Raw genomic sequence first — 25,529 nt, 5'->3', positions numbered from 1 at the left:
TTTTGCCACCTAAGGTGACATATTCATTGGTTCTGGAGATTAGGATATAGCATCTTGGGAAGGGAGCACTACTCTGCCTACAACAAAAGCTTATATTTAAAATCCCATTCTCTGACCACTACCTCCTGTCTCTCTGCTGCATCCCCTCTCATCCTGTGACTCTACAACCTCTGAGCCTACCACTCCTTCACTGTCTCTCGTTTTCTCAAAGTCCTCTCTTCCCTCCTTATTAAACTAAATTCCATGGGTTATCATCACTGTCCCTCCTTTAGGCACATCCCCTACTTCCTTGCCCATCTCTTGTCCCACTCACTCGGTGAAAACCCAACCCTGGTGACTCCAGCTCTCCCCCAGCCTGTCGTTGTCTTTGTGTAGCTGAACATGACTGAAGGAAAACAGCCTTGCTGACCGGTGTCCTATTCAAATCCATACCACAAACTTGACGTGGGCTCTTGATTCTATCTGGTATTCACATGTGATTTCCCTGGTCCATTCTCCTTCCCACTTTCCTAAGGGCCCTGGCATGCCTTCTCCTGTCTTCTCAGACCTCATACATTTATTTCTTCATCCTCATTCTTGGCGCATGACTTGACTCTTTCTTTACTGCAAAATGCAAAACAAGCAGAAGAAAGCCCTGCACATTCCCACATATATCTCTACAGGTCAGCTTCTGTCCTCACATCCTACTTCCTCCTAATGGAACTTGGACTTAATCAAGGCCATCGTGATCTTGCATGTGGAAATGCATCTTTTTTTCTAATAACTGTTGACTGGATCGAGTCATTTCCTTTAATGGGTATAGTTAGTAAACCACAGTAGCAACACCTATGCTTTTATCATGAGTAAACATCTTAGGGATTTTATACCATGAAACAGTTTTTGCATCTACATCAGAATATTATAACACAAACATATCGCTACTTTAAAATTATGGTAGTTATTAAGTGTACTACTAGATATTATTTATGGCATTAGTATAGAAACACATGCATTAAAGTATCACAGATTTGATTTTTAAAATGATTTCATAACTGTGTTTCAAAATATTGGTTTTCTTTATGCTCCTATGTATTTTATGCATTTGAAAACATAACAATGAGGGGGATGCCTGGCTGGCTTATTTTGTAGAGTATGCAAATCTTGATCTCAGGGTTGTGTGTTCAAGCCTCATGTTGGGAGTGGACCACATGTAAAATAAAAAACAATTAATTTAATTTAATTTAATTTAAAAATAAATAAAAACATAACACTGATAAGTGTTAATAGGTTTCAACTGTTAAAGGATTCATGGCATAAAAGAGAGACCATTGAGGGACTGTCCTTGCTGCTATCTAAAGCCAGTCCCTCCATTTGTGCACTAGAACTAGGCTTCTCTCACCCATGAGGACAGATGTCCTCTTTCAGGCCTCCAGATCTATGCTCTGACTTCCTGATTTGGACCTGGAGCAGATCTCTGTGGACAGCACCGACCAGGTTTCCTTGTATCCTGATTTCTGCTTGAGTTTGGACAGTAAAGCACCAGCAGGACATCAAAGTATGGGAGGAGGGAGAAATTGGGATTCAGCTTTGGTTGCGCACCTCTTTCCTCTCAAGGAAGCTGGCTCTCTGGATTCATACATAACTGCCCGCTGATTTTTCTCCTCCAGGGAGTTCTCCTTCTGTGGTGAGCATCTAGTGATTTACCTACCATCCTTTGAGTGCCTTCTATAAGTCAATCCTCACCTCTGTGATAGTCTCTTCAGTTTCCCCTCTTTTGAGTGTGTCATTTGCTTCCTGCCAGGACCCTAACTACTGCCCAGACTCAGAAAAATGGCCCCAGCATCTCTCCTTTCTCCATCTCTCCTACGTTCATTCCCATCAAGAGAGCCTTCTTTCAACCCAGTTTTCCTAACAGCTGCATTTCCATGATAGCCAGACTTACTGTCTCCAGTGGTCTCCTCTACTTCACTCTATAGGACACTCCAGGGGGGCCTTTGCCTCCACCCCCAAGACTGTTCCTCAAGGTCACCAACAATCTTCATGTTGATAAACCCCATGGTTATGCTTAGCGCTCATCTTGGTAGATCTACTGGCAGCATTCAACACAGTCAGATGCTCCTCCTTGATATGTTTTCCACTAAGTGTCGAGAACCCCAGAGGATACTCGGATACTCCTTCTAATTCATCCTTGACTCCTGCTAAGTCTTCTCTGCTGATCTTGCTCTTCCACAGTTCTCAGCCTTTTTTTTTTTTTTTTAATCTATACTCATTCCATTAGTAATTTAGTAAGGAACTCCCTCTAACCTATTTCTAATATGTAGTTGACTAATTTATCATGTTTGATTATTGTCTCTCTCCTCCCACCAGAATGTAAGCTCCCCAAGCCTGGGGATTTTTGTTCACTTGGTTCTTGAGTGTTTCCTAAGTGTCCAGAACAGTGCCAGGCACATATATTTGTTGAATTTAATTGGATAGTAACCATTACCCCCTCATATAAAGGGTAACAATTATGACTTTTTCCTTCTATGAAAGCAAAGCCGTAAAACAACAAGAATAAAATTTTAATGAATGACTATATCAACCCGTAATGAGAACCTTCACTCTAAACAAAAAGACAAGAGACCCCAGCAAGATCAGTAAGTATGACAGTAAATAAAATTAACCTTTAATAAAAGTTGTAAAAATCAAACTTCACATAAAATGAAATTGCAACATATATGACAGACATGAAATTATATATCTAATATATACTGATTTCTTTTAAATTAATAAAAGATTGTATAAGTAAAAAATAGGTGAAAGACATGAAAAAATAATTCACAAAAGAAATAAAAATAAATAAACCAACCATCAATCTCACTGTAAATTCAAACCATAATGATAAGTCACTTTTGCCCATAAAAAAAGGAAATTGTATTTTTTTTTAAAGCTGTACATGTATTACTTTTTAAAAGTAAACTCCACCCCTCAATGTGGGGCTCAAACTCATGACTCTAAGATCAAAAATTGCATGCTCTACTGATTGAGACAGCCAGAGACCCTAAGAAAATTCTATTTTAACTAATATCTAAGCCAATAATTCTACTTCAAGGACCCTATCCCAAATAATTAGAGAGCTGTACAAATACATATGTTCAAGGATATTTATTGCAGCAATATTTATGAAAGCAACATAAAATTCCTACAATAAAGTATGGAGCAATCATACCATGGAATATTTTACAGCTGTTCAAACTGTTTTGCAGAATACTCAATGATATGGGAAAATCCTCAAACCATAAAGTTCAAGGTTAAAAATACTAAGATATTAAACTGTTCACGGACCAGGATCCCCAAATTTCAAATACAAATACGTATAGATACATATATCACAAATTAAAAAATAACTAAAAGAAACAGATATATAAATGTTAATGCTTGTTATTTTTATGCAGTAAGATTATGAGAGATTTTGTTTTCTCATTTAAAGCTTTCTGTATTTTCCAATTTCCCCCAAAGTATCAGATATTGCCTTTCACATTTAGAAAAATAATAAATAAATGTTATTAATAATAATATAAAAGTGAGATCAAAGGGCTTCCAAAAGATGCAAACATAAACACTGAGTGTCCTTTTTTGTTTTATAAATGGCTAAATCTTCCAGCTAAAAAGTTCTTATTTCCAGTAGAAGTAGTGCTTGTGTTTTTTCCTTGACTGGATTTGGATAGAGGATCCACTGCTACGTACTTGATTTGGAAACCTCCCGCTGTCACTGAAGCGTCACTTAGGAACTTCAAGGTCATGACATTTCCTGGGGAGGAGAATACAAAAAAAACAAAGATGTTACTCTGCTTTGATTTAGCTGGCAGTTCAAAGACTCCTCATTCTTACAGGAGAATATAAAAATTCGTGAACCAGACTCCCGGAATTCAGAGCTGGATTCTCAAGCTGTAGAGTCAGTGCTTCCTTTGCCGCCTGTAGCAGGGGGAGAGACTGTCCTATTCTCTCCCCTGGCCCTTCAATCTGTCCTTCAGGAACTTTTGTGTATTCTGTTTTAAAAGATATTCTTTTATGCCAGTACCACACTGTCTTGATGACCACAGCTTTGTAGTACAGCCTGAAATCTGGCATTGTGATGCCCCCAGCTATGGTTTTCTTTTTTAAAATTCCCCTGGCTATTCGGGGTCTTTTCTGATTCCACACAAATCTTAAAATAATTTGTTCTAACTCTCTGAAGAAAGTCCATGGTATTTTGATAGGGATTGCATTAAACGCATACATAGATCAATGGAACAGAATAGAGAACCCAGAAGTGGACCCTGAACTTTATGGTCAACTAATATTCGATAAAGGAGGAAAGACTATCCACTGGAAGAAAGACAGTCTCTTCAATAAATGGTGCTGGGAAAATTGGACATCCACATGCAGAAGAATGAAACTAGACCACTCTCTTGCACCATACACAAAGATAAACTCAAAATGGATGAAAGATCTAAATGTGAGACAAGATTCCATCAAAATCCTAGAGCAGAACACAGGCAACACCGTTTTTGAACTTGGCCACAGTAACTTCTTGCAAGATACATCCACGAAAGCAAAAGAAACAAAAGCAAAAATGAACTACTGGGACTTCATCCAGATAAGAAGCTTTTGCACAGCAAAGGATACAGTCAACAAAACTAAAAGACAACCTACAGAATGGGAGGGGATATTTGCAAATAACATATCAGATAAAGGGCTAGTTTCCAAAATCTATAAAGAACTTATTCAACTCAACACCAAAGAAACAAACAATCCAATCATGAAATGGGCAAAAGACATGAAGAGAAATCTCACAGAGGAAGACATAGACATGGCCAACAAGCACATGAGAAAATGCTCTGCATCACTTGCCATCAGGGAAATACAAATCAAAACCACAATGAGATCCCACCTCACCCCAGTGAGAATGGGGAAAATTAACAAGGGAGGAAACAACAAATGTTGGAGAGGATGTGGAGAAAGGGGAACCCTCCTGCACTGTTCATGGGAATGTGAACTGGGGCAGCCACTCTGGAAAACTGTGTGGAGGTTCCTCAAAGAGTTAAAAATAGACCTGCCCTACGACCCAGCAATTGCACTGCTGGGGATTTACCCCAAAGATACAGATGCAGTGAAACGCCGGGACACCTGCACCCCGATGTTTCTAGCAGCCATGTCCACAATAGCCAGACTGTGGAAGGAGCCTCGGTGTCCATCGAAAGTTGATGGATAGAGAAGCTGCGGTCTATGTATACAACGGAATATTCCTCAGCCATTAGAAACGACAAATACCCACCACCACTTCAACGTGGATGGAACTGGAGGGTATGATGCTGAGTGAAGTAAGTCAATCGGAGAAGGACAAACAGTGTATGTTCTCATTCATTTGGGGAATATAAATAATAGTGAAAGGGAATAGAAGGGAAGGGAGAAGAAATGTGTGGGAAATATCAGAAAGGGAGACAAAACATAAAGACTCCTAACTCTGGGAAACGAACTAGGGGTGATGGAAGGGGAGGAGGGCTGGGGTGGGAGTGAGTGGGTGACGGGCACTGAGGGGGACACTTGATGGGATGAGCACTGGGTGTTATTCTGTATGTTGGTAAATTGAACACCAATAAAAAATTAATTTATTTAAAAAAAGATATTCTTTTAAAAAATGAAAAAAAAATTCTTTGGGACACCTGGGTGGCTCAGCAGGTGAGCATCTGCCTTCAGCTCAGGGCATGACCCCGGGGTCCCAAGATAGAGTCCCGCGTAGGGCTCCCTGCATGGAGCCTGCTTCTCCCTCTGCCTGTGTCTCTGCCTCTCTCTCTGGGTCTCTCATGAATAAATAAATAAAATCTTAAAAAAAAAAAAAAAGCTATTCCTTATAGAAGGAATGGCCACTGAATTACAGGAGAATGTCAGGCAGTTTAAGCCAATGAAATATGGATGGATTATTTATAAATGATGTTAGGGCAATAAGCTTTATGTTGCAAGAAACAAAGCCACAACCCTAAATCCCTACCTTACACAGAGTGCTTAAATGCATTTTACCTGTAATAAAGACCAAGCTGTGCTTAAAAATAAAAAGGAAAATGTTATTATATAAAATAAAATATGAGAATATTTTTTCTTTTTCACCAGGGAAAGGTCTTCTTAATCCACATCACAGATCCAGAATTCATTACAAAAAAAAACCCCCAAATAACCCAAAAAAAACCCCACCTACATTGAATGCTCATTTTTGCCAAGCACAGCTTTAAGTGCCTTTCATCTATTAAGTCATTTATTCCCCACAACACTATGAGGTGGATATTATTAAAATATTTATTTTGTAGGTGAAATTGAGGCATAGAGAGCCCGGTTTGAGTAGCTAGCCCAAGGGTGCAAAGCTAACATGGTGGAACCAGATTTGAGCCTGGTGCAGTCTACTATGTGCTCTTATCCACTACACTTTCCTCAGACTTGGAAGAGTTGCCTAAATTAAAAACAAACAAACAAACAAAATGTAACATTTCATAGGTTACTCAATATATACAAAGTGGCACTGTAGGGCCAGTGCCAATTTGGCAGCATCTACTGACACTTAAAATGAAATCACTTGTGCTTCCAGAATTTCACTTCTAGGAATCTACTCTTAAAAAAAAAAAAAAAAAAAAAAAAAAGGAGCACTGCAAAGTTGAGGTTTAAAAATATCCGGTGAAATGGCCCAAAAACGGAAATCAGAAAAACCATCTTTAGGACTTTAAATGTTGGTACATCCGTACGGCAACCTGTAGGCAATCATTAAAATGAATTTGATGATCTACATCCTGTATGCTGACTTGGAAATATGTCCATGATATCTGTGTAAATACTGTTTATATAGGAAAACACCTGCAATGGCCACTATGCAGTCACTCACTGCCTTTCTTGGGTGCAGAGAGATGAGAGTGGGCATATTCTTACTTCATATACCTTTTATTAAAGTGGTGTAGTTTATGGGTAGTTTTTAGTTCATTCATTTTCTGATTTTGTTTTTTAATATAAATCTCCTGGAGTGAATAAGCACATATTTAAAAAGAAAACTAGATCAAAATGTTAACAGTATATCCTTGACTGGATTATGCTTCAAATATATTTTAAAACTTTTTCTATTACTTGGTATCAATTCCCTCCTTTTGCTGTTTTGCTGAATCTTTGGCTATTTTAACTGTGTTCTGTTCTGTGTGTTGATTTATCTCTCTGAATAATAAATTGTGTGGGTTTTTTTTTTTCAATTCCTTGCAGTTGTGTTAGAAAAACACTGATTTGATTACACTTGCAGTAAGTTTTTTCTATTTTAGACAAAACAAGTAAAATGTCAAGTTTCAGGCTTTGATTCTCCGTTTCTTTCTTTTTTTTTTTTTTAAATAGAATTCTCACCCCCTGAACTACCTCCTACAGCTCCTATCTTCCTGTAACTTTCTGTTAACGTAAAATATGCTCTCAAGAAAAGAATGAGATAAACAATTTAATAGGCTGCCCTTACTAGGAAGATGCTAACAGAGAATGAATAGCTTTTTTAGCATTAGTCATTCAAGGACTGAATAAGAAGTTCCATCTCTTGTAATAATGACGCATAAATGAGAATTTCATGAGAACTCCGTGCACCTCAGGGCTAGGGTGTGGGAGTAATTCAGCTAGTGGTATTTGAGCTTAAGGACTACTTAGAAATTGCAATGCAGTGTATTTTGTTGTTTTTAGTTGCAAAAACATTATGATCATTTTTTTTTTTGACTTGGAGGAAAAAGAGCAAGTAAGAATGGCAACTACCAGTGCTGGGGGTGGAAATAGAAAGAAAAAAAAAAAAAAAAACAAGAACACCCAAGAAAGTGAAGATTCTTAGCTAGAAAATATCCGTATAGGCCAATGGCAGTAGTATTGCTTATTGAAATAAATATATTTGACTACCAGCTCATTGCTCCAGGCACATTGCATAGATCCAAGTCACAATGGGTCCCCTGGGGAGCTCAGTGGGTGGGCCTCTGCCTTTGGCTCAGGGCGTGACCCCGGGGTCCCAGGATCGAGTCCCACATCCGGCTCCCTGCAGGGAGCCTGCTTCTCCCTCTGGCTGGGTCTCTGCCTCTCTCCATGTCTCTCATGAATAAATAAATAATATCTTAAAAAAAAAAAAAAGAACCAAATCACAAAATTCACAGGAGTTAAAAAGTTCTGGAGCTCATTGCCAACCATAACTGGCCTTTTGAAGTTTACTATGCATAATTAGCATATTAAAAGCTCACTGACATCTTCCAATAAAGAGACCAGTTTAACATTGTTCAAACCCACTTTTCCAAAATTCACTTGACCTTAGAGTTCTTTTCTCATGCAACACCTATTCAAAATGTGTCCTGGAGCTGTGTTCTTCACAGCCTCTGGGGAGTGCTGTACTAAGATACAAATGCACTAAGTGTGATGTAAAATTTTTTCAGTGACAGAAGGTATTTTTTAAAATTTTGATACTTTTGAAAATACTTTTCAAGCCTTTACTGATGAAACATTTGGTCTTTTATAACCACGTTTTATGGACGTCATAACCGACAGCAGTGTTCGGGGGTTTGCAGATTCCAGACCATCTCAGACTGTGTTCCTGCACCTGATGAGTTTACACATTTTTAGTGTAAGGAGTTGACATTAGTCTTTAAGTGGAAACACTGCATTTTACAAGCTGGTGAGCTACCTCTGTCCCAATTGTTCTCTCAACTTTAATAAAGGAAATAGTAATAAGTACTGGGTTCTTCACTTTCAGTGACACTGGAAAAACAAATCCCAGTCCTACACCTCAATTTAGAGCCATTACCTGTACTAATGATGTCTTCTGGAAGCTCATCTCCACAGTACCTGAAAGGAAATTTTTAAAAAAGAGAAGTCACGCAAAAGAATATTACACAGCTACTGGACATGGCTCTGACCTGTATTTAAGTGCTTTATTTTCCTAAGCAATGGCTCCTTTTTCTATTATTTTATAACTTTCTATTGTTTGGTTTTTTTTTTTAAACTTGAATTTGTAAGGGGAAAAGAGGGATTAAAACAAAGTTGGTTGTTTGAAATAACCTCAGTATATATGAGATTCTTAAAAAAGAATATGTGGCATTTCTACCCTGTGTACTTGCAAAACTATTTGTGTAGTAGACAATTTTAATCTGTTTGGAAAAATTTTAAATTTGATTCTGATTATCCCATAAAGTTTTCTTCATGGTTAAAGAGGACTAGGTGGATGGCTGATGGTATTAATAATCTGAATTCTAGAGTAGACTGATCTAAATGTGGAAAATTTTATTGGACTTCACAAGAGGGATTGATTTTTATCTGAATCATGACTTTAAAGGAACTCCCTGTACATTACACAAAAGGGACGGATTTATCACATAATATAAATCCAATAAATAACAAATCAGTCTATTGATAACCTTTAAAAAAACAGTATATGATTTTATCTAGGGCTATAACTGATTTCTGAAACTAGGTTTAGAATGAAAATGTCACCTTGATTCTCAAGGTAGGATGTCCATTCTTTCAATAAATACTTTGCTCTTAATTTCTCCAACCCTGTTTCATCTCTTCTTCAAACTATGTTTTAAGACTATTTGTATTTTTCCCCATAGCAGCAAGATAAAACAAAGAATTTCCCTCCAAAAATCATTGTTCACTTATGCAAGAAGTGCCTTCGTTTCTCTTTGTAGTTAAGTTACACATTTCTTTTTTTTTTAAGTTACACGTTTCAAAGTCACAGCAAACTACTGAGTGTATCATTTTTAAGTGTCCTCACTACTATTTTCTTTCATTTAATTATTGTTATGGATAATAGAAAATTGATAACTGATAGTCTATTAATAATGGATAGTCTCAGATATGCGTTATTTGGTAGGGGGCTAAATAAATAAAATACATAATTATATGCTCTGATTTGTAATATTTTGTGAGACAAAGTTTAAACTACACTGAAGATCTGGGATGGCAACACAGAACTGTGTCCCAGCGTGTTGAAAAACCAAGATAGAAATATTGAGGAAAGGAGCACTTGTTTTTGTGGCAAAGAAAGCTATTTTAGGGGTGCATGGTTAGCTCAGTCAGTTAAGCATCTGCCTTGGGCTCAGGTCAGGATCTCAGGTCCTGGGATCGAGCCCCACATTGGGCTTGCTGCTCAGTGGGGAGTCTGCCTCTCCCTCCTGCTCTCCCTCACCATCTCTTGCTCTCTCTCTCCCTTTCAAACAAATAAATAAAATCTTAAAAAAAAAAAAGAGAAAGCTATTTTAAAGACAATGTACAGGTTTAGGTAAATTTTGTGAGAAGGGGCTATACTTTGCTTAATTCTTACATTTATAATGCTTAACACAATGCTTTGTACACAGAAGAAAGGCAATTGTTACTGAATTTATAATTATTTTTAGGAGGTTGATAGTAATTACAATACTTAAAAACCCCAACAAACTTCTCAATTCACATGTCTTCTTCCTGCTTTTGTTAGTTGAATTCTGAGGTCTTTTTATTTTTTTTTTTTTTTTGAAAAGTTTTGTTTAAGTAATCTCTAGACCACACATGGGACTTGAACTCAAGACCCTGAGATCAAGAGTTGCATGCTTTTCTGACTGAGATGCCCTGAGGTCCTTTTAAATAGACTATTTGATTCTTACAACTTAACAGTAATCAAAAGTCAGCTGTCACTGTTTTAGTTATAAGAACATGCAGCAGCTGACTGGCGTCACCTATGAAGAAAAATCTTTGCTAAAAGGGATATGGTGTTGCAGGGAAGTAGAAATACTAGATAATCGATAACTGTGGGGACCTTAAAGAAAATTAAATATCAAACAAAACGTTGGAGGTATTTTTAACTCCTTTATATGGGAAACACATACCTTCCCACAAAACCATGGACGTCATCATAACTGTCATATATTTCAACATAGTCAGCCAAGCAGGCTGGGTCATCCTCAAGGTCAAAGTCCAGGAAGCTCAGGTGAACACGCTGACCATACTTGACTCTAATGTGCCAGTAGCAGATCTGGTTATCATCATACTCATTTGGGAAGCCTGGAGATTTAAAAATTCGCTTTGGATCTGTAAAGACTCCACCACACTCCTTTGCTGAAATGGATACAATGAAAAAAAAAAAAAAGAAAGAAAACAAAGCATTAGAAGAAATATAACCTCTGTTTTAAGCTGTATGCACGTCTTAGCTCCTATTTATTACTTTTAATGATATGTTAAATATGTATTCTTACAGCTAAAGAATGAATGTTTTCATTATTCATCACTAAATTCTTTCAAATGAATATAGACTGAATTAAAAGATAAAATAGCAAGAAAAAAAATAGCAATTTAACTAATTGGGCTCCTATTTACTTTTTTTGCTTTTTATCTTCTTAGCTTAGAATGCACAAATCTCAGGGCTCAGTGATCTCAGGGTTGTGGGTTCAAGCCCCACACTGGGTGTAGAGATTACTTAAAAATAAAATTTTTTTAAAAGAATGCAGGTCTCATGTGTACATGCTCATGTATTTTGATGACTGTGTATACCCATGTTACCAACAGCCCAATCAAGATGGCTGGGATTTTGTCCTTTGTGTTGTTTTGTCAACACTGTATCTTCAGAGACTTGGACACGTAGGATAATGAGTCAGAAAAATTCTGTTTGGGGATCCCTGGGTGGCGCAGCGGTTTGGCGCCTGCCTTTGGCCCAGGGCGCGATCCTGGCGACCCGGGATCGAATCCCACGTCGGGCTCCCGGTGCATGGAGCCTGCTTCTCCTTCTGTCTGTGTCTCTGCCTCTCTCTCTCTCTCTGTGTCTATCATAAATAAAAATTAAAAAAAAAAAAGAAAAGAAAAATTCTGTTTGGAAAATCATTATAGAATTTCAGGATCACAAGGGACCTTGAAAGTCATTCTAATCCAGTTAAAGGAATAATTTATAACCATTCTATATGCCTTTCACTGGTTTTAAATTATCACCTTAATCCTAATATTTGAGGATTTGATGGAGATATTCATGTTTGGTTTTTCATTTTTTATTTTTATTTTTTAATTTTTTTTCTTTTTCATGTTTGGTTTTTTAAAGTCATTTATCATTTTATAGATTTCCGTCCTGCCTTATAACTTGGTATGAGAACAAACAATCAAACAACCTCTGCCAGAACCTGTGATTATATAGTGTGACCTGGTGGGAAATGTATGGAGAAGCCCTGGTTAATTTCAATTTCAGATCAAGTAAGTGTCTAATGTCTTGAAAAAAAGATCAATCTGGAAACTCAAAAATAATGTGAATGTCGGTGGTGATGGGGACTGTGGTAGCATTCGAAGACATTTTTCATTATATCAGTCAGAGGCTTTTTCCAAGAGTATTATCTTTTCAAATAGCTATTAAAAAAATTGTGTTAGAATTCTTAATGCCATAGAAGTTAAGGAAGCTTATCTCCCCAAGGGCCGAACAGGATCTTAGAAAGTTAGAGGACTAAGGAAGGTCAGGGATCTAGTCTGAGCTCTGTGACTATTCTATACTTCAAGTTTTTCATTGGTAAAGTAAATATGATCGTGCCTCTCCTATAACCTACCTCACAGGGCTATTAAAGGATAGCAACATCAAAGATAACTTAAGGGTGTTAGGTAAAACGTAAGCTGTTCTTATTGTATTCTTGAATATTATATAATACTTAGATTATATGTGTACATAAGCATGTACAGTGCCAGTTTTTGCAGTGATTTGCTCTGTCCCATACCATCCTATCTCCGCTGTCTATCCCATAAGATAAGGAAACAATTCAAATATTGAGCTATTTGGTTGTCTATTTAGCTATCCAGCTCTATGTTTTATTGATTAATTATAATCATTGGTTTCTTTTTATGATATCATTATGATTTTTTCATTCCAATTATTTTTCATTGAACTTTTCTCTCCCAGGGCTAGCTCAGGCTCACCACATCCTAAAAAAATCAGCATGTCACTGAATCCAAAAGTAAGCTGAGAATTGAGTAAGAATAAGTCTCCCAGGATTCGGTACAAATATTCCCAGAGTAAAAAAGGATTCAGCTTGTCTGAGAAGCAAAAGCAATTTATAAAAATGTGTCAGTTAAGGTGGCGCTCTTATAAAAGGGCAAGGAAATACTGTAAGGAACTTTCCACTAGCACTTCTTCATCTCCCCTAGATCTTGACCTGTGGAAATGACTGAATAGATGCTCAGGGATCCTAAAGTCTATCAAGCAAAGGAAGAATCAGAGAATATACTTGGAAATAAAAGTGACTCTTGGGAGTAAAAAGAAGCCTGCTTGTATAAATATACTGAAGAAAAAGGAAGAGGGAGGAAGAGAAGATATGGGAACTATTAATAATAAATAGAGAACTAAATATAACATAGGTTTAACGTATGTCAAGGTGATTTGAAAATTATAGTCCTGCATAAATGCACTATACATATTTATTCATATTTTGTCTTAAGTGGGCATAGATGATGGCTCTAGGTTAAATTCTTTTCTACTTAGAATACAGATTAATTTGAGATAAAGATTAGTTACAAGCATGAGAAATGGCTCTTCAATGGTTAATATCATTAAATAATAAATTCTATAGTAATATGCTAGACCTTCACTATAACTCACTGTAACTTCACTATAGCGACTTTCTTATAAGGTAGATTGACACAGGACAACACCTGAGGATGCTTGGGATCATAAATGTGAGGAAGACTTGGTAACATATTGTAATTCTTTGTAGTATCCTCCTGGGGGAAATGCACCAAAAAAGAACAATCTATTTTTTCTCCAAGAACATGAACAAAGAATAGCTCTTTATAGTAATTATGTTGAATCAATTTTCTTTCTTTCTTTTTTTTTTAAGGTTTTATTTATTTATTCATGAGAGATACAGGCAGAGGGAGAAGCAGGCTCCCTGCAGGGAGCCCGATGTGGGACTCATCCCAGATCCTGGGGTCACGCCTTGGGCTGGGCAGACACTCAACCCTTGAGCCACCCAGGCGTCCCTAATTTTCTTTTAAAAATTTTCCTAGCTACAGTCAACCATGGGAAAATATAAATAAAAATATACTATATAATAAAACTAGTATATCCAGTATATAATTGTGAAAACAAACCACAGAGTGAGGGTTGCTTAGTTTGGAAGTTAAAGAATTTATACACAAAAAGAAATTAGGGGAAAAGTTTACTTGGTCTCTTTTTTTCCTCCATTCTATCAAAGGGGTAATTTTGAACAGTTAACATTTGGTAGTATCACTTTGTTGTTTGGGCTAATTAACCATGACAAGTTTATAGCCTGCTTTTTTTTTTTTTTTTCCTTTGTGGTTAGGAATAGAAAAAAGACCTGAATCCTGGATCCTGCCCTGCCTGCTAATTATTGGATATCTGATTTGGGGTAAGTTATTTAATTATCCAATTTCCTGATTTCTAAAATGGGTATAACTGGGACACCTGGGTGGCTCATCAGCTAAGCATCTACCTTCTGCCCAGGATGTGATCCTGGAGTCCTGGATCCAGTCCCACATCGAGTCCTGCGTCTTGGGAGAAGGGAGCCTGCTTCTCCCCCTGCCTGTGTCTCTGCCTCTCTTTCTGTGTCGCTCATGAATAAATAAATAAAATCTTTAAAAAATAAAATAAAATTGGTAGAACGATAGCTCCTTGCAGAGTCATCACGAACGCTGATGGTGTAGATGAGGAGTATGAGGCAGTGTCTGGCCCAGCATAATCACTCTGTAAATGGTTGTTGTTATTAATAGTCATCATCACCAAGTTGATTTATCTCTGGGAGAAGGAGCCATTTGTTTTTAATAACCTCTTAGTAACATGTAACGGTTTTAGCAAAGTATAAAATTATAATTTTTAACAAACCATGTGGGTTGTAGCAATAGGCATCCCATCTTTCACTCCTATTAAGACGGACTCCATAATCGATAATACCAGTTTTTTCCAAATCCACAGTTGGGCCCCGGTTTCACAATGGGGTATCCAACTCTGCCCTTGGCCATCCACCCAGCAGCGCAGACGTGAAATCCTGCAAGAGAAGGAAAGGATTATGGACTAACCAGTAAACCCCTCAGCTGAGTGAAGGTCATCTTAACAAAAGTGGCCCCTTCTCAACTGCCCTAAGCCAGGTAGGTAAAAGGAGAAAAATGGTTTTCTTTCTTTTATTTTTATTATTTTGAAAAACTGCTTTCTAAAAAAAAATAAAATAAAATTTGAATACATATAAAATATAACATCTGACTTTTACTAGAAAATGATGTCTTACTTGAAAAAAAAAAGAGGCAGATGGACTGGAAATCATAATCCCATGGATGCGAAAACAATCTAAGTTCAGAGCTGGCTCCGTTTCCTAAATGACCTATCTAGTGCCATGAAATAATTTTCGAAATTACCATCAGTCCTGGAAAATAATTATTTTTCAAATGATAATTTAATTAATTTCTATTCCAGGATCAATTAAGATTTGCTAATATGTTTAAAAATTTGAATAGGGATAAACGTGCTCATTAATTCTGAACAAAGCGTCAGCCCTGTTTTCCCTGCCCAGCTTCAGAGGCTGTTTAAATATTGGCCGCTGCCATCCAGGAGCGGTTCTACTAAAGGTCCGGGAAGCCAGCAATGGCCTTGGCCTTTGTGTCTATCGTGCCAGGTACCGCATCCCCGACCGCTCTGTGGGTCTAGACTGAGCAATGTGCTGGCTGGACTTTGCAGATTTCTAGAGAACAGTTTTATTTTTGTCCTGAGAAATACATATAATAGCAGCATAAGCTTTGCCAGGTGTTTTTTTGTTTTTGTTTTTTATCAGCAAAGGGGTTTCTTCAGTGGAGAAGAGAGTTCCGAATGGGGGTGGCCTTTTGGATTCTCCTGTAAATCCACGTAAAACCACCAGGAGAGATGGATCATGGTGCATTTTTTTTTTTCCCTAAAAAGAAGGAACTAGCACTAGTTAATCACTGCCTTTGCACCAGGTCTCTGGTCATCGTCGTCTCAGTTTCTTTTTCCTGCCGTCTTACAACCCGCTTATCTTTCTTTTGATCCTCAAGTACAACTGCATTCTCCCACTTACCCTACAGAAATCGGGGAAAAGGGGCGCCCGGGTGGCACAGTCGGTTAAACATCTGACTTTTGGTGTCAGCTGGGGTCGTGATCTCAGAGCAGTGATTTCAGCATTGGGAGATGGAGGCCGGCCTGGGGCTCCTCGCTCAATGCAGAGTCTGCTTGTGACTCTCCCTCTCCCGCTGCCCCCCCCAACTCCCTGTACCCCCCACCCAACATGGGCACTCTCTCTCTCTCTCTCCTCTCCCTCTCTCTCTCTCTCTCTCAAAAGACATAAATCTTAAAAAAATTTTTTTTTTGAAAAAAAGAAGTCACCAAATTCAGTATTTCTTCTAACAAGCATCTGGTAGAAATTTCTTTGAAAAACTCTCACGGTATAACATTTCACATCTAAGGAAACCCAGGCTCGGGTGTTAAGATAGAACAATGATACAAATGAATAGAAGTGGCATTAAAATCAGGAAGGAATTGGAGTGATGTTGGGATAATGAGCCTTTGTTCTCCTCTGACTTCTAATTCTATTAGGTCACAATGTTTTGTGACCCTGAATAAGTGGTGAGCACTAAGAACTCCCCCTGGTTCTGGGCAGAGCAGGTGGGCCGAACCAGAGAGCAGAGAGGTCCTGGGGGCTTCGAGAACTTCTGGAAGCCCTGGAGAGAGACCCTGTGAAGGGGCCACAGGAAGGTGGGATCCCACCCTCCCCGGGGGTGAAAAAGGAGAAAATCCGTTGGTCACATGCATTACCTATTTTACGGGCCGCCTCCAGCTGCTTGTAGGTGGCGAGCCGGCCGCCCTCGAACTCGCACACGGCCTTGGCCTCGGCGTACGTGAGCCTGTAGCGGCCTGACCGTGCTTCCCGGTGGTACACGCCAGCTGCCTGTTCTGCGAATTCACAAAAGGCCGTGAACACACTAGGTAGGATTCATCCTGGCAGAGCGAGGGGCCTTGTGGCCTCCCCAGGAGCCTCCGCAGCCCTGGTTCCTGCCAAGGAGTTTCCTGGGCCAGTGGCCTCGGGTGGGTACGTTTCATGGTTAGAAAGCTTTTTGGGGGAAAATATGAATGAGGGGAATTTTAGAGAAATTTGAGGACATAGAGGAAACTGGAGGCTAACTTATGTTCCTGAACTGATGCCCTGAAAGAAAGCTGCAAACCAACACTGTGTTTCTGCACTATCAAAAGGTGACAAAGTTTTGACTTTTTTGGCTTTCTTTTTGGTCAGTTGAGAACTTGGAAGGGTAAACAGTAGGGGGGGTGGGGGGGTGGGGGGGTAGGGCAAGAGAAACCAATGAAAATTGATCCGCTCTGTAGGCTCACAAAGGTGGAAGAAAATAACCCAAAATATCCGTTTGAGGGAAGTGACTAATGCGACATAACTGAGAATTTAGTAAACAAATCAAAAACTACAGGAAGGTGTAAAGGAATCCCAAGCAAATAAGGACAGCATTAAGGAAAAAAAAATATAGATTCAAACACAGCAAAGAAAAAGTTGGGCATGGCGAACTACCAGTTGCCAAATTCTTTATCTGGTTTGTCTTTTTTTTAGTTTACGTGCCGTTCCCAACATATTTTAGGGTGTAAGTCAGAATGGATTGTCTTCCAGGACATCACTGTTTAAATTGTTTTGAGTTTGGAGTGCACTTTGCCATAGAAACAACGTGAGACGTTTTCCAGGACAATAATCATAACACCAGCTCTAATGGTTCCGTGTAGACGACCAGATTGTGATGAAATCTTGGTGCTGTGACCCGTGGTTCCGTATAGACGACCAGATTGTGATGAAATCTTGATGCTGTGACCTGGACAGCCCACCACCCATAAGGTCACTCCTGAGGAAGACACAGGTCCCTGGGCCCGCAGCAAGACACGGCCCCCAGGCCGAGGCCGACACCCAGCCGTTCATGGAGGTGCTGCTGCCCCCTTGTCCTGCCCCTGAGGCCTGCGAGGTGTCCCCACATTTCACAGTAAAGTCCCGACACTTATGCACCGAAGACCATGGTCAATCGGATGCTCAAGGCCAGGGGACGCAAGGAACATCAAAGCTCCCCGTCCTCCGAAGGTCGCCTCCTGCCCTAGAGCCCCTCGTGTGGTGAAGCCTCCTTCACCAAACTGTGGCTGGTTTCCAATCTGGTTATTTTGAAAATATGCCATGCAGTTTGCCAAGTGCTGTGGATCGAGTCCTGGTCTCAGGCGACCCGGACACGAGTGGGCAGGCAATGGAAGCGCCTTTATTTTGAAGTATAAGAGTACTAAGACTTTTGGTAGAAAAAGGAGATGTGTTGAGCTTTCTCCTGTATCATATCAGAGATGATCAAAAATGTTAAAATTGTGTATGTTCCCTGAGAATATAGGCTATCTGGTCTTTACCAGTAGGAATTAATTTAACACATGTTTCTCAAACTAAGATTTCCTTGTGTTTTACTCCCTAATCAAAATGTGATGTTCATAGGGAGAAATTAATTAACAGGTTTTTGAAAAACAATTTTAAGCTTTCGTCCAGGTGATTTTTCTTAAACTTCGAGTCCTAGAACTCATCTAGTAGTAAGATAGTAATTTAAATGGTGGAAATGTAGCATTTTAGCATGTTATTTATTTATTCATTCATTTTAGCATTTTATGATAGCGTTTTAAATTCATTAAATCGTATTCTATATTTTTCCTGAAAGAGCAACAAACTTCCTATTATTTTGCCTTTGGACAGTTGAAATCTCGTATGTGTTTGACAATTTTAAGCACACATTTATTTGAAAGTATTCCTCAATTCAGAATTTTAAACTACTAAGCTGGTCCTTTGTACAATGAGTCATAATTTTAAAAGTTTTACCTTTCAGAAGGAATAATTTATTCATTTTTATAGCCCACAGTCATTCATTCAAACTGAGTCTTTAACCAACCCTTGTTCTCCTGTTAGCATGGGACGACAGGAGCACGTTGGCTCTAGTTTCTCCTCCTGGTTCTGTGACCTTGTACAAACACCTCGGTGTCCTCATCTATCAAATGGGAATAATGATAGCTTTGGAATATGTAAATCATTAAAACCTGCAAGCATAACTTCTGGATCCTAGTAGGAGCTCAAGATAATGTTACTTGTTCTTCTTTTTTAAGATTCAATACAATGGCTGAAAAGAATTGCTTACCTGAGCAATTTTTATTTTCATAATCTATGTAAATTAGTTGAAGTGTCTTGTCCTTATCATTAAAAAATTTACTATTAAGGAATCATAATTGCTATTTAAGGAACCGGAAGATGCCAGAGTTAAAAATGAACCTTAGCGGTCCCCTGCTTTGACTTTCTCATTTTACTAGTATAGAACTGAGACCAAAAGCTTAAGGTGCTTTGTTTTGTGATAGTTACTAGCAGATTCCTACCTTCCTACCCAACTCTCTTCCTTCTCTAAATGGTTCTTAATACCATATTGACCTAACCAACTGTAAACAATTTGTGTTAGGCTGACTGGTCAATAATTTGTCCCAGATTGAAGCAATTTGCAATTACCCTGAGCCTCAGATTTGCAGCATACTATTAACATTTGGGTACGCTCCTCTCTACCTCTAGGACAGAACTTCTATTGTCCATGTTCACATTTTTGTAATATACAGCATCACTTAAAAAAAACAACAGCTCCAAATTGCTTGATCATTAGAGAGTTTGACGGCGTTTCAAGGTTTGTGCATATGGATTTAAATCTTACCAGCTTTATGGCAGTTTTTTCCACTTGTAACAAATGTGTATATTTCTTAGGTTTGGGGATGTGCAAGGGAAATAAACAAAGAGACTTGTTCACTCCTCGAGAAAGTCCCAGACCCCATCTTGGTCAAACGGATTGCACTGTTCAGCATGAAACTAGTTCACTGGCTCAAGCTGAAGGGGGCAAGGCTGTGCATTGCAAATCGAGCTTTTTAATGAAATCCGCATGGCTGCAGTTATTTCCAGAGAGACACATGCTGAAAGGGAAAATATTCCACAGCCATGTGCCTCCTGGCAAGCATAAAACCAAGATCTAGGTTAATTTTGGTTTCTCTGTATTTATTTTATACAAGAATTTGTCGATTTTCTTCTTGAGTGATTAAAATTTTTTTCACAATCAAACACAGTGATGAACATAAAGCAATATTAATTTGTGGCCTGAGAAAGCATAGTTTAGAGTGCCATACAGGGTATTTTGAGTTTTCCCTATTTAGCCTTTTTTGGTCTATTGTTTATATTCACAGGCGCTTGTCATTCCTTACATTTAACAAAACAACACAAGAAACTTTCCTTGTCTAACAAAAGGGGTAGAAAAGTATTTATATGGATAGCTCAAGCAAGAGGAATCAAAGTGGTGAGACTCCATTCAGAAATACAAGCTTTTCTTCATTTGTTCTGTATTACAAGGTGGCTTTGCATCAAACTAGTCCAAAGATGTTTGGAAAAAGCAAGATATCCATTACAGGTCAGAGAACACAGGCACATGATTATAAAATCATTGTATATCCCAATTTACCTGTGATGTTTCTGGTATGGTTACCTGCTATGAAAGCTGAATGCAAATGCATTGAAGTAAATACAAAATACGGTGTTATTATTTTGCTCAACTTTCCATACTATATACCATCACATCTGCCTTGAAAAATATTTTTTTCATATGGAATATAAATATTAACTTCTACTGAATAGTTCACTTTATAAAAAACTATTTTTTAACTTTAGAAAGCAAGAACAGTCATTTTTTTTTAAAGGCACGTGCATTCCAATAGCTGTTTTTCCTCAGCATTTTGTTTTAAAACAGCAGCCTTGAACAGAACAGAAAACTTTACTTTTCTCCTTCGACTCACTTCTCCACTAATTCAAAGAAGTAACGCCCCCAATAAGAAGCTCATGAGTGAAGTTTCTTACCAAGCCATATAGAGTTATGAAAAATCCCGTTGTTGAATCCCCATCCATGCGCCTCTTCCCACAGCAAGACAAATAAGGAAATAAAGATGATCATATCTTAGTTGTAGAGAAGCAATAGCCTGTTAGAGGCTGCTCAGGATAAGCTCTCCAAGCAGAGGCTGAAATGTGACTGAAACATCTGGTTTCCACATCTTTTAAATGGTTTTTTTCAACTGTGAGGTCAGCAAGTACTCTCCAATGGGGTTTTTCACTGTAGAGTTACACAATTAACTCAGTGTCTGAAGCAAATCCTCTGACTCATTTGCATTGGCAACCAAAATTAAGGATATAGCATGATCATCTACATTTTAAAATTCATGTACTTGGAAAGTGGTTCATTCAGTCTGTCACAGACATTTTTCAATTAAGAAGTTTGTGTAACTCGCTGTAGATTCAGCAGTGATTAAAACAAAAACAGAAAACTTTGGTAGGAATTTTAAGAGAAAACCCTGAATGTCTTATTTGCAGTAAGTCCATTATAGAGCGTGGGGTTCAGGGTCAAGCACTCATCTTGAACTTGACACTGGTAATGTTACTGTAATTTTCTTAAATATTGCCAAGCTTGTAGAGGAAATTTAAAACAAAGGTGTACATAGTTTGGTAGATCCTAAGTCCTAAGCTGTCTCCAGTGATGTCTTTACCCTCTGTCTGTGTGTGTCCTGGGGTGAATCTCTTGCAGACCTTGGTTTATTGTGGTCAGCAGGTCAATACATCAACTTCCAGAAAAGTAGCTCCATCTCAGAGCTTTAGGACACATCCCAGCAGCTCTGGGGTACCTTATTATATAACACAAATTTCTTGAAGATCGGGGAAAAGGGATTGAGGGGGGTAGATAGAGTTAATAAAGACATGACCCTAGCTTCCCCCCACTCTAACTTTGAAGGTGATCAAAATAAAAGGTGATAATTACTAGTAGTAAAGTCAGCATACCTTAAAATAGCTCAAGCTTTCCACTCCTTTTGTGGAGGGTCCGTGGATCTAGCGATAGCCCCATTGCTCTGATGCTAGTGCCATTTCCTGTTGACTGACAGCCATTTGGGGGCAACGTTTTAGTTTTTCTATTCTTGCTGCCAAATTGCTTTCCATTTGTTTTCATATTCATTTCTCTCGTGCTTTCTTCGTCCCTCCAGTGACTTGGAATCCTTCGAAAATGCCAACTTTCTGGACTTGCCTGGTCTGAAGTTAGCCTGGAATCCCCTAGGTGTCTTTGCACTGAACATTGAAGGCTTGTTCTCATCTCTCCTGGAAACAGCAGTTGTGAGGACGCAAAATTCACTGGATGCTCGCTGAGGTATGCATAAAATTATTAGGGTTCAAAATCTCTATTTTGGCCCCACAACAAATGAGAAATGAGGGAATTGTATCCCAGCTCACTGAGAGGGTTAGAGAGTTTCAGTTTGGTACAAAAAAGGATATAGTCTAGACCACGTGGGTGTGACTGTGAGGAACACAGCCGTGGTCAGAGAGAACAGGATGAATGGATAGTTGGAAGGAACAAACCATGACATTTTTCTGGAAAGTAGAATTATATGAGTATTTTAAGTTTGTGGTTTAGGAAGTAAATATAACATAAGGAAGGCTGCAGCACAACCATCACAGCTTCCTCATTCTTTGCCTGGTCACATATTTCCGGCTGTGCCCTTTCCACATTTCTTTGAAATACCCAATTTCCCCTGGCTCTCATTTACTCAAAAGTCACTCTCAGGAAGGGGTTGGAAATTAATCTTTACTTAGGTCACATAATTAACAACAACATCTTTGTTTATTTGCATTTTAATGAAGCCCCAAGTATAGGAAGGTATGAACGTTGTTTTAACATGAAAATTTAATGATTGCTTTGATGGATTAACCCAATCCAGGTAGAGGACTTCATTTCCTCTCCCCCAACTCCCCAAAATACAAATATTTCCCCTTACCTCCATACAATGTTTGGAAACCCTACCCTCCCTTTCATCAAGCAAATTGAAAACCGTGCCTAATAGATGTGGTCTCTGGTTTTGAGGGAGTGTTCATTTCTATTGTCAGACTGTTCTATTGTTCTATTTCTATTGTGAAAGAAAAGAAGTGGATGAGGATTTTCTTTCTTTCTTTTTTTTAATAATAAATTTATTTTTTATTGGTGTTCAATTTGCCAACATACAGAATGTTACAAATATTCAATTTGCCAACATACAGCACTGCCAACCCAGTGCTCGGATGAGGATTTTCTATAGAAAAGATGCAGTGGGGGATCGCCTGGGTGGCTCAGTGGTTGAGCATCTGACTTCGAGCCTGGGGTGTGATCCTGGAGACCCCAGATCGAGTCCCACATCAGGCTCCCTGCATGGAGCCCGCTTCTCCCTCTGCCTGTGTCACTGCCCCTCTCTCTGTGTCTCTCATGAATAAGTAAATAAAATCTTTAAAAAAAAGAAAAGAAAAGAAAAGAAAAGATGCAGTGGGTATGAGTGGGAACTAAGGGGAGGACAAGTGCGGGAAGAAGAAGCAAAGGGAGTGTGGCTTATGAACTTACCTTGGAAGTTGCCTAAGATAAGTAGGTATCCCCTGCCCAACTCTTAGAACTACCCAGGACGTGTATGGGGAGTGGAGAGAAGACACACTTTTCTCTTAAAAAAGTTCCTTTCAGGGGCTCAACAGATTACCAGTCAAATGGTCTACCTTTGTAGACCAATGCTGTGCCACACCTGCCTGCCCCAATCTCTTGATTGGCCCATCCCAAGGTGTGCAGTGGCCCCTCTTGCTCCTGTCAGTTACTGGTTGAGAGCCCAGCAACACTTTTTCTTTTTTCTTTTTCCTCTTCTTTCCTTCTTCTTTCTTTTCTTTTTTTTTCTTTTTTTCTTTTTTTTCTTTTTTTTTTTTTTTGGCAGAGGCAGCTCCCCTTTTGGTAGCTTTTCCACAATGTTCCAATACCCATATATCAAAGCAGCTACCAGATACCTAAAAACAGGATGGAGAGACCTCTACATCTGATTTGGTCTAAGCCTGCACTGAACAAGCTTGAGATCTCCTAAGCCAGCACAGTGGTTTAGTGATGTCACTGTTACACAAACTTAAAAAAAAAAAGACTCTAAAATAGAATTTTAGATATCTGTCAGAAGATAAGAGGAGGCATATTAAGATTTTATTTTTATAGGCTCAGTCTCAGCTGATAGGAAAAGATAGGGAGAAATGTCAGGTGGATGTGGATGGGGGAAGACAAGGAAAAGAGGGAAGAGAAACAAATTCAAGAGATCTCATACATATCTGATTATACTTTTAAAAAGACTGGATTTGAATAGCAAAATGTTGTAGGAAAATGCAATTCTTTGGCCATAGTATGAAAACTAAAACATAAATTATATCATTTATTGATTATATTTTGTAATCTTGGAAAGAAAAAGGAAAAACAAGAGGAAAAGGAAAGGGTGGAGCTCAGTGAATTACAAAATATGTTAGCGAAAGACATCTTTAAGAACATTTCCAGTAAAGCTGTGAAATTATGCTACAGGAATGCCTCACCCATCCTAAAATCTTCATATGGACTAGTGCGGGAATAAGGACAATAATGGAGATTAAGGTCATTCTAATTTAAAACAACTGGAGAGAATTTTTTTTTTTTTTTTTGAGAGAGAAATTCTGATGCATGGCATAGAATGAGGTTAAAGAAATAAAATATGGGGGTTCCTGATGGCTCAGTCGGTTAAGCCTCTGACTCTTGATTTTGGCTCAGGTCATGATTTCAGGGTTATCAGATCAAGCCCTGTGTTGGGCTCTGCGCTGAGGATGGAGTCTGCTTAAGAGTCTCTCTTTCCCTCTCCCTTGGGCCCCTCTTTCCCCCCAGCTTGCATATGTGCTCTCTCTTCTCTTAAAAAAAAAATAGGGATGCCTGGGTGGCTCAGCAGTTGACCTGCCTTTGGTGCAGGTCATGATCCCGGGGATCTAGGATCGAGTCCCCCATCGAGGTCCCTGCGAGGAGCCTGCTTCTCCCTCTGCCTGTGTCTCTGCCTTTCTCTATCAGTCTGCATCTCTCATGAATAAATAAATAAATCTTTAAAAATAAATAAAAATAAAATAAAATAATATATGTGGCATTCCACTCATTAATTCAATAAATACTTAAGAATCTTCAAGTGGAAGGCTGCCAACTTTTACAGGGCCAGTGAGCAGGATAGGGCCTCCACTGAACAATGGCAAATATATGGAAAAGAGAAAAATTTAATTATTTTATATCAAAAAGCTTTTAGAAAGTGAATATGACACTGAAAGAGACCTGACGTTGGATTTCCCATAGGTAGATGGTGTGATAGTCAGTAGTAATGCCCACTGAGTGTTTCTGGTTCTCCATCTTCTGGCAGCACGTACTCTATGGCTTTCCAGGGTTTGGTGGGATCATGCAATTGTTTCTGGGCCAATAAAATATGATCAGAAATGATATATGTTATCTCAGAGCCAAACACTTGATTGCCGATGCTCCAGAACCCTTTCCCTTGGCCCACGTGGAAGAAAACATTTGAGATGGTGGCTATTCCATCACTTGTATCCCTCATTAATTCCTGATGTTATGTTATGTAGCATGAATGAAATATGAACATTTATTGTTTTTTTTGGGGGGGGTTGTTCCTACTGTTAGCA

At 38.7% G+C, this 25,529-nt stretch overlaps 1 protein-coding gene across 1 annotated transcript; it reads right to left on the bottom strand.

Annotated features, from left to right (window-relative positions):
* Positions 1-3,108: 3,108 nt before the first annotated feature.
* LOC129495396 (tumor necrosis factor-inducible gene 6 protein-like) lies at positions 3,109-21,040 on the bottom strand. Its single transcript, XM_055302851.1, is given in 7 exon segments — positions 3,109-3,769; positions 8,786-8,826; positions 10,842-11,070; positions 14,819-14,894; positions 14,896-14,981; positions 16,754-16,891; positions 20,883-21,040. Coding segments are annotated over 7 exon segments (834 nt in total). The 5' UTR covers positions 20,977-21,040; the 3' UTR covers positions 3,109-3,599.
* Between the last annotated feature and the right edge of the window lie 4,489 nt (positions 21,041-25,529).

The sequence above is a fragment of the Nyctereutes procyonoides genome, unplaced genomic scaffold (assembly GCF_905146905.1).
Source record: "Nyctereutes procyonoides isolate TBG_1078 unplaced genomic scaffold, NYPRO_anot_genome, whole genome shotgun sequence".
NCBI lineage: Eukaryota > Metazoa > Chordata > Mammalia > Carnivora > Canidae > Nyctereutes > Nyctereutes procyonoides.
Note: the sequence above shows the minus strand (reverse complement) of the source record. Positions and strands in the feature narration are given on the sequence as shown.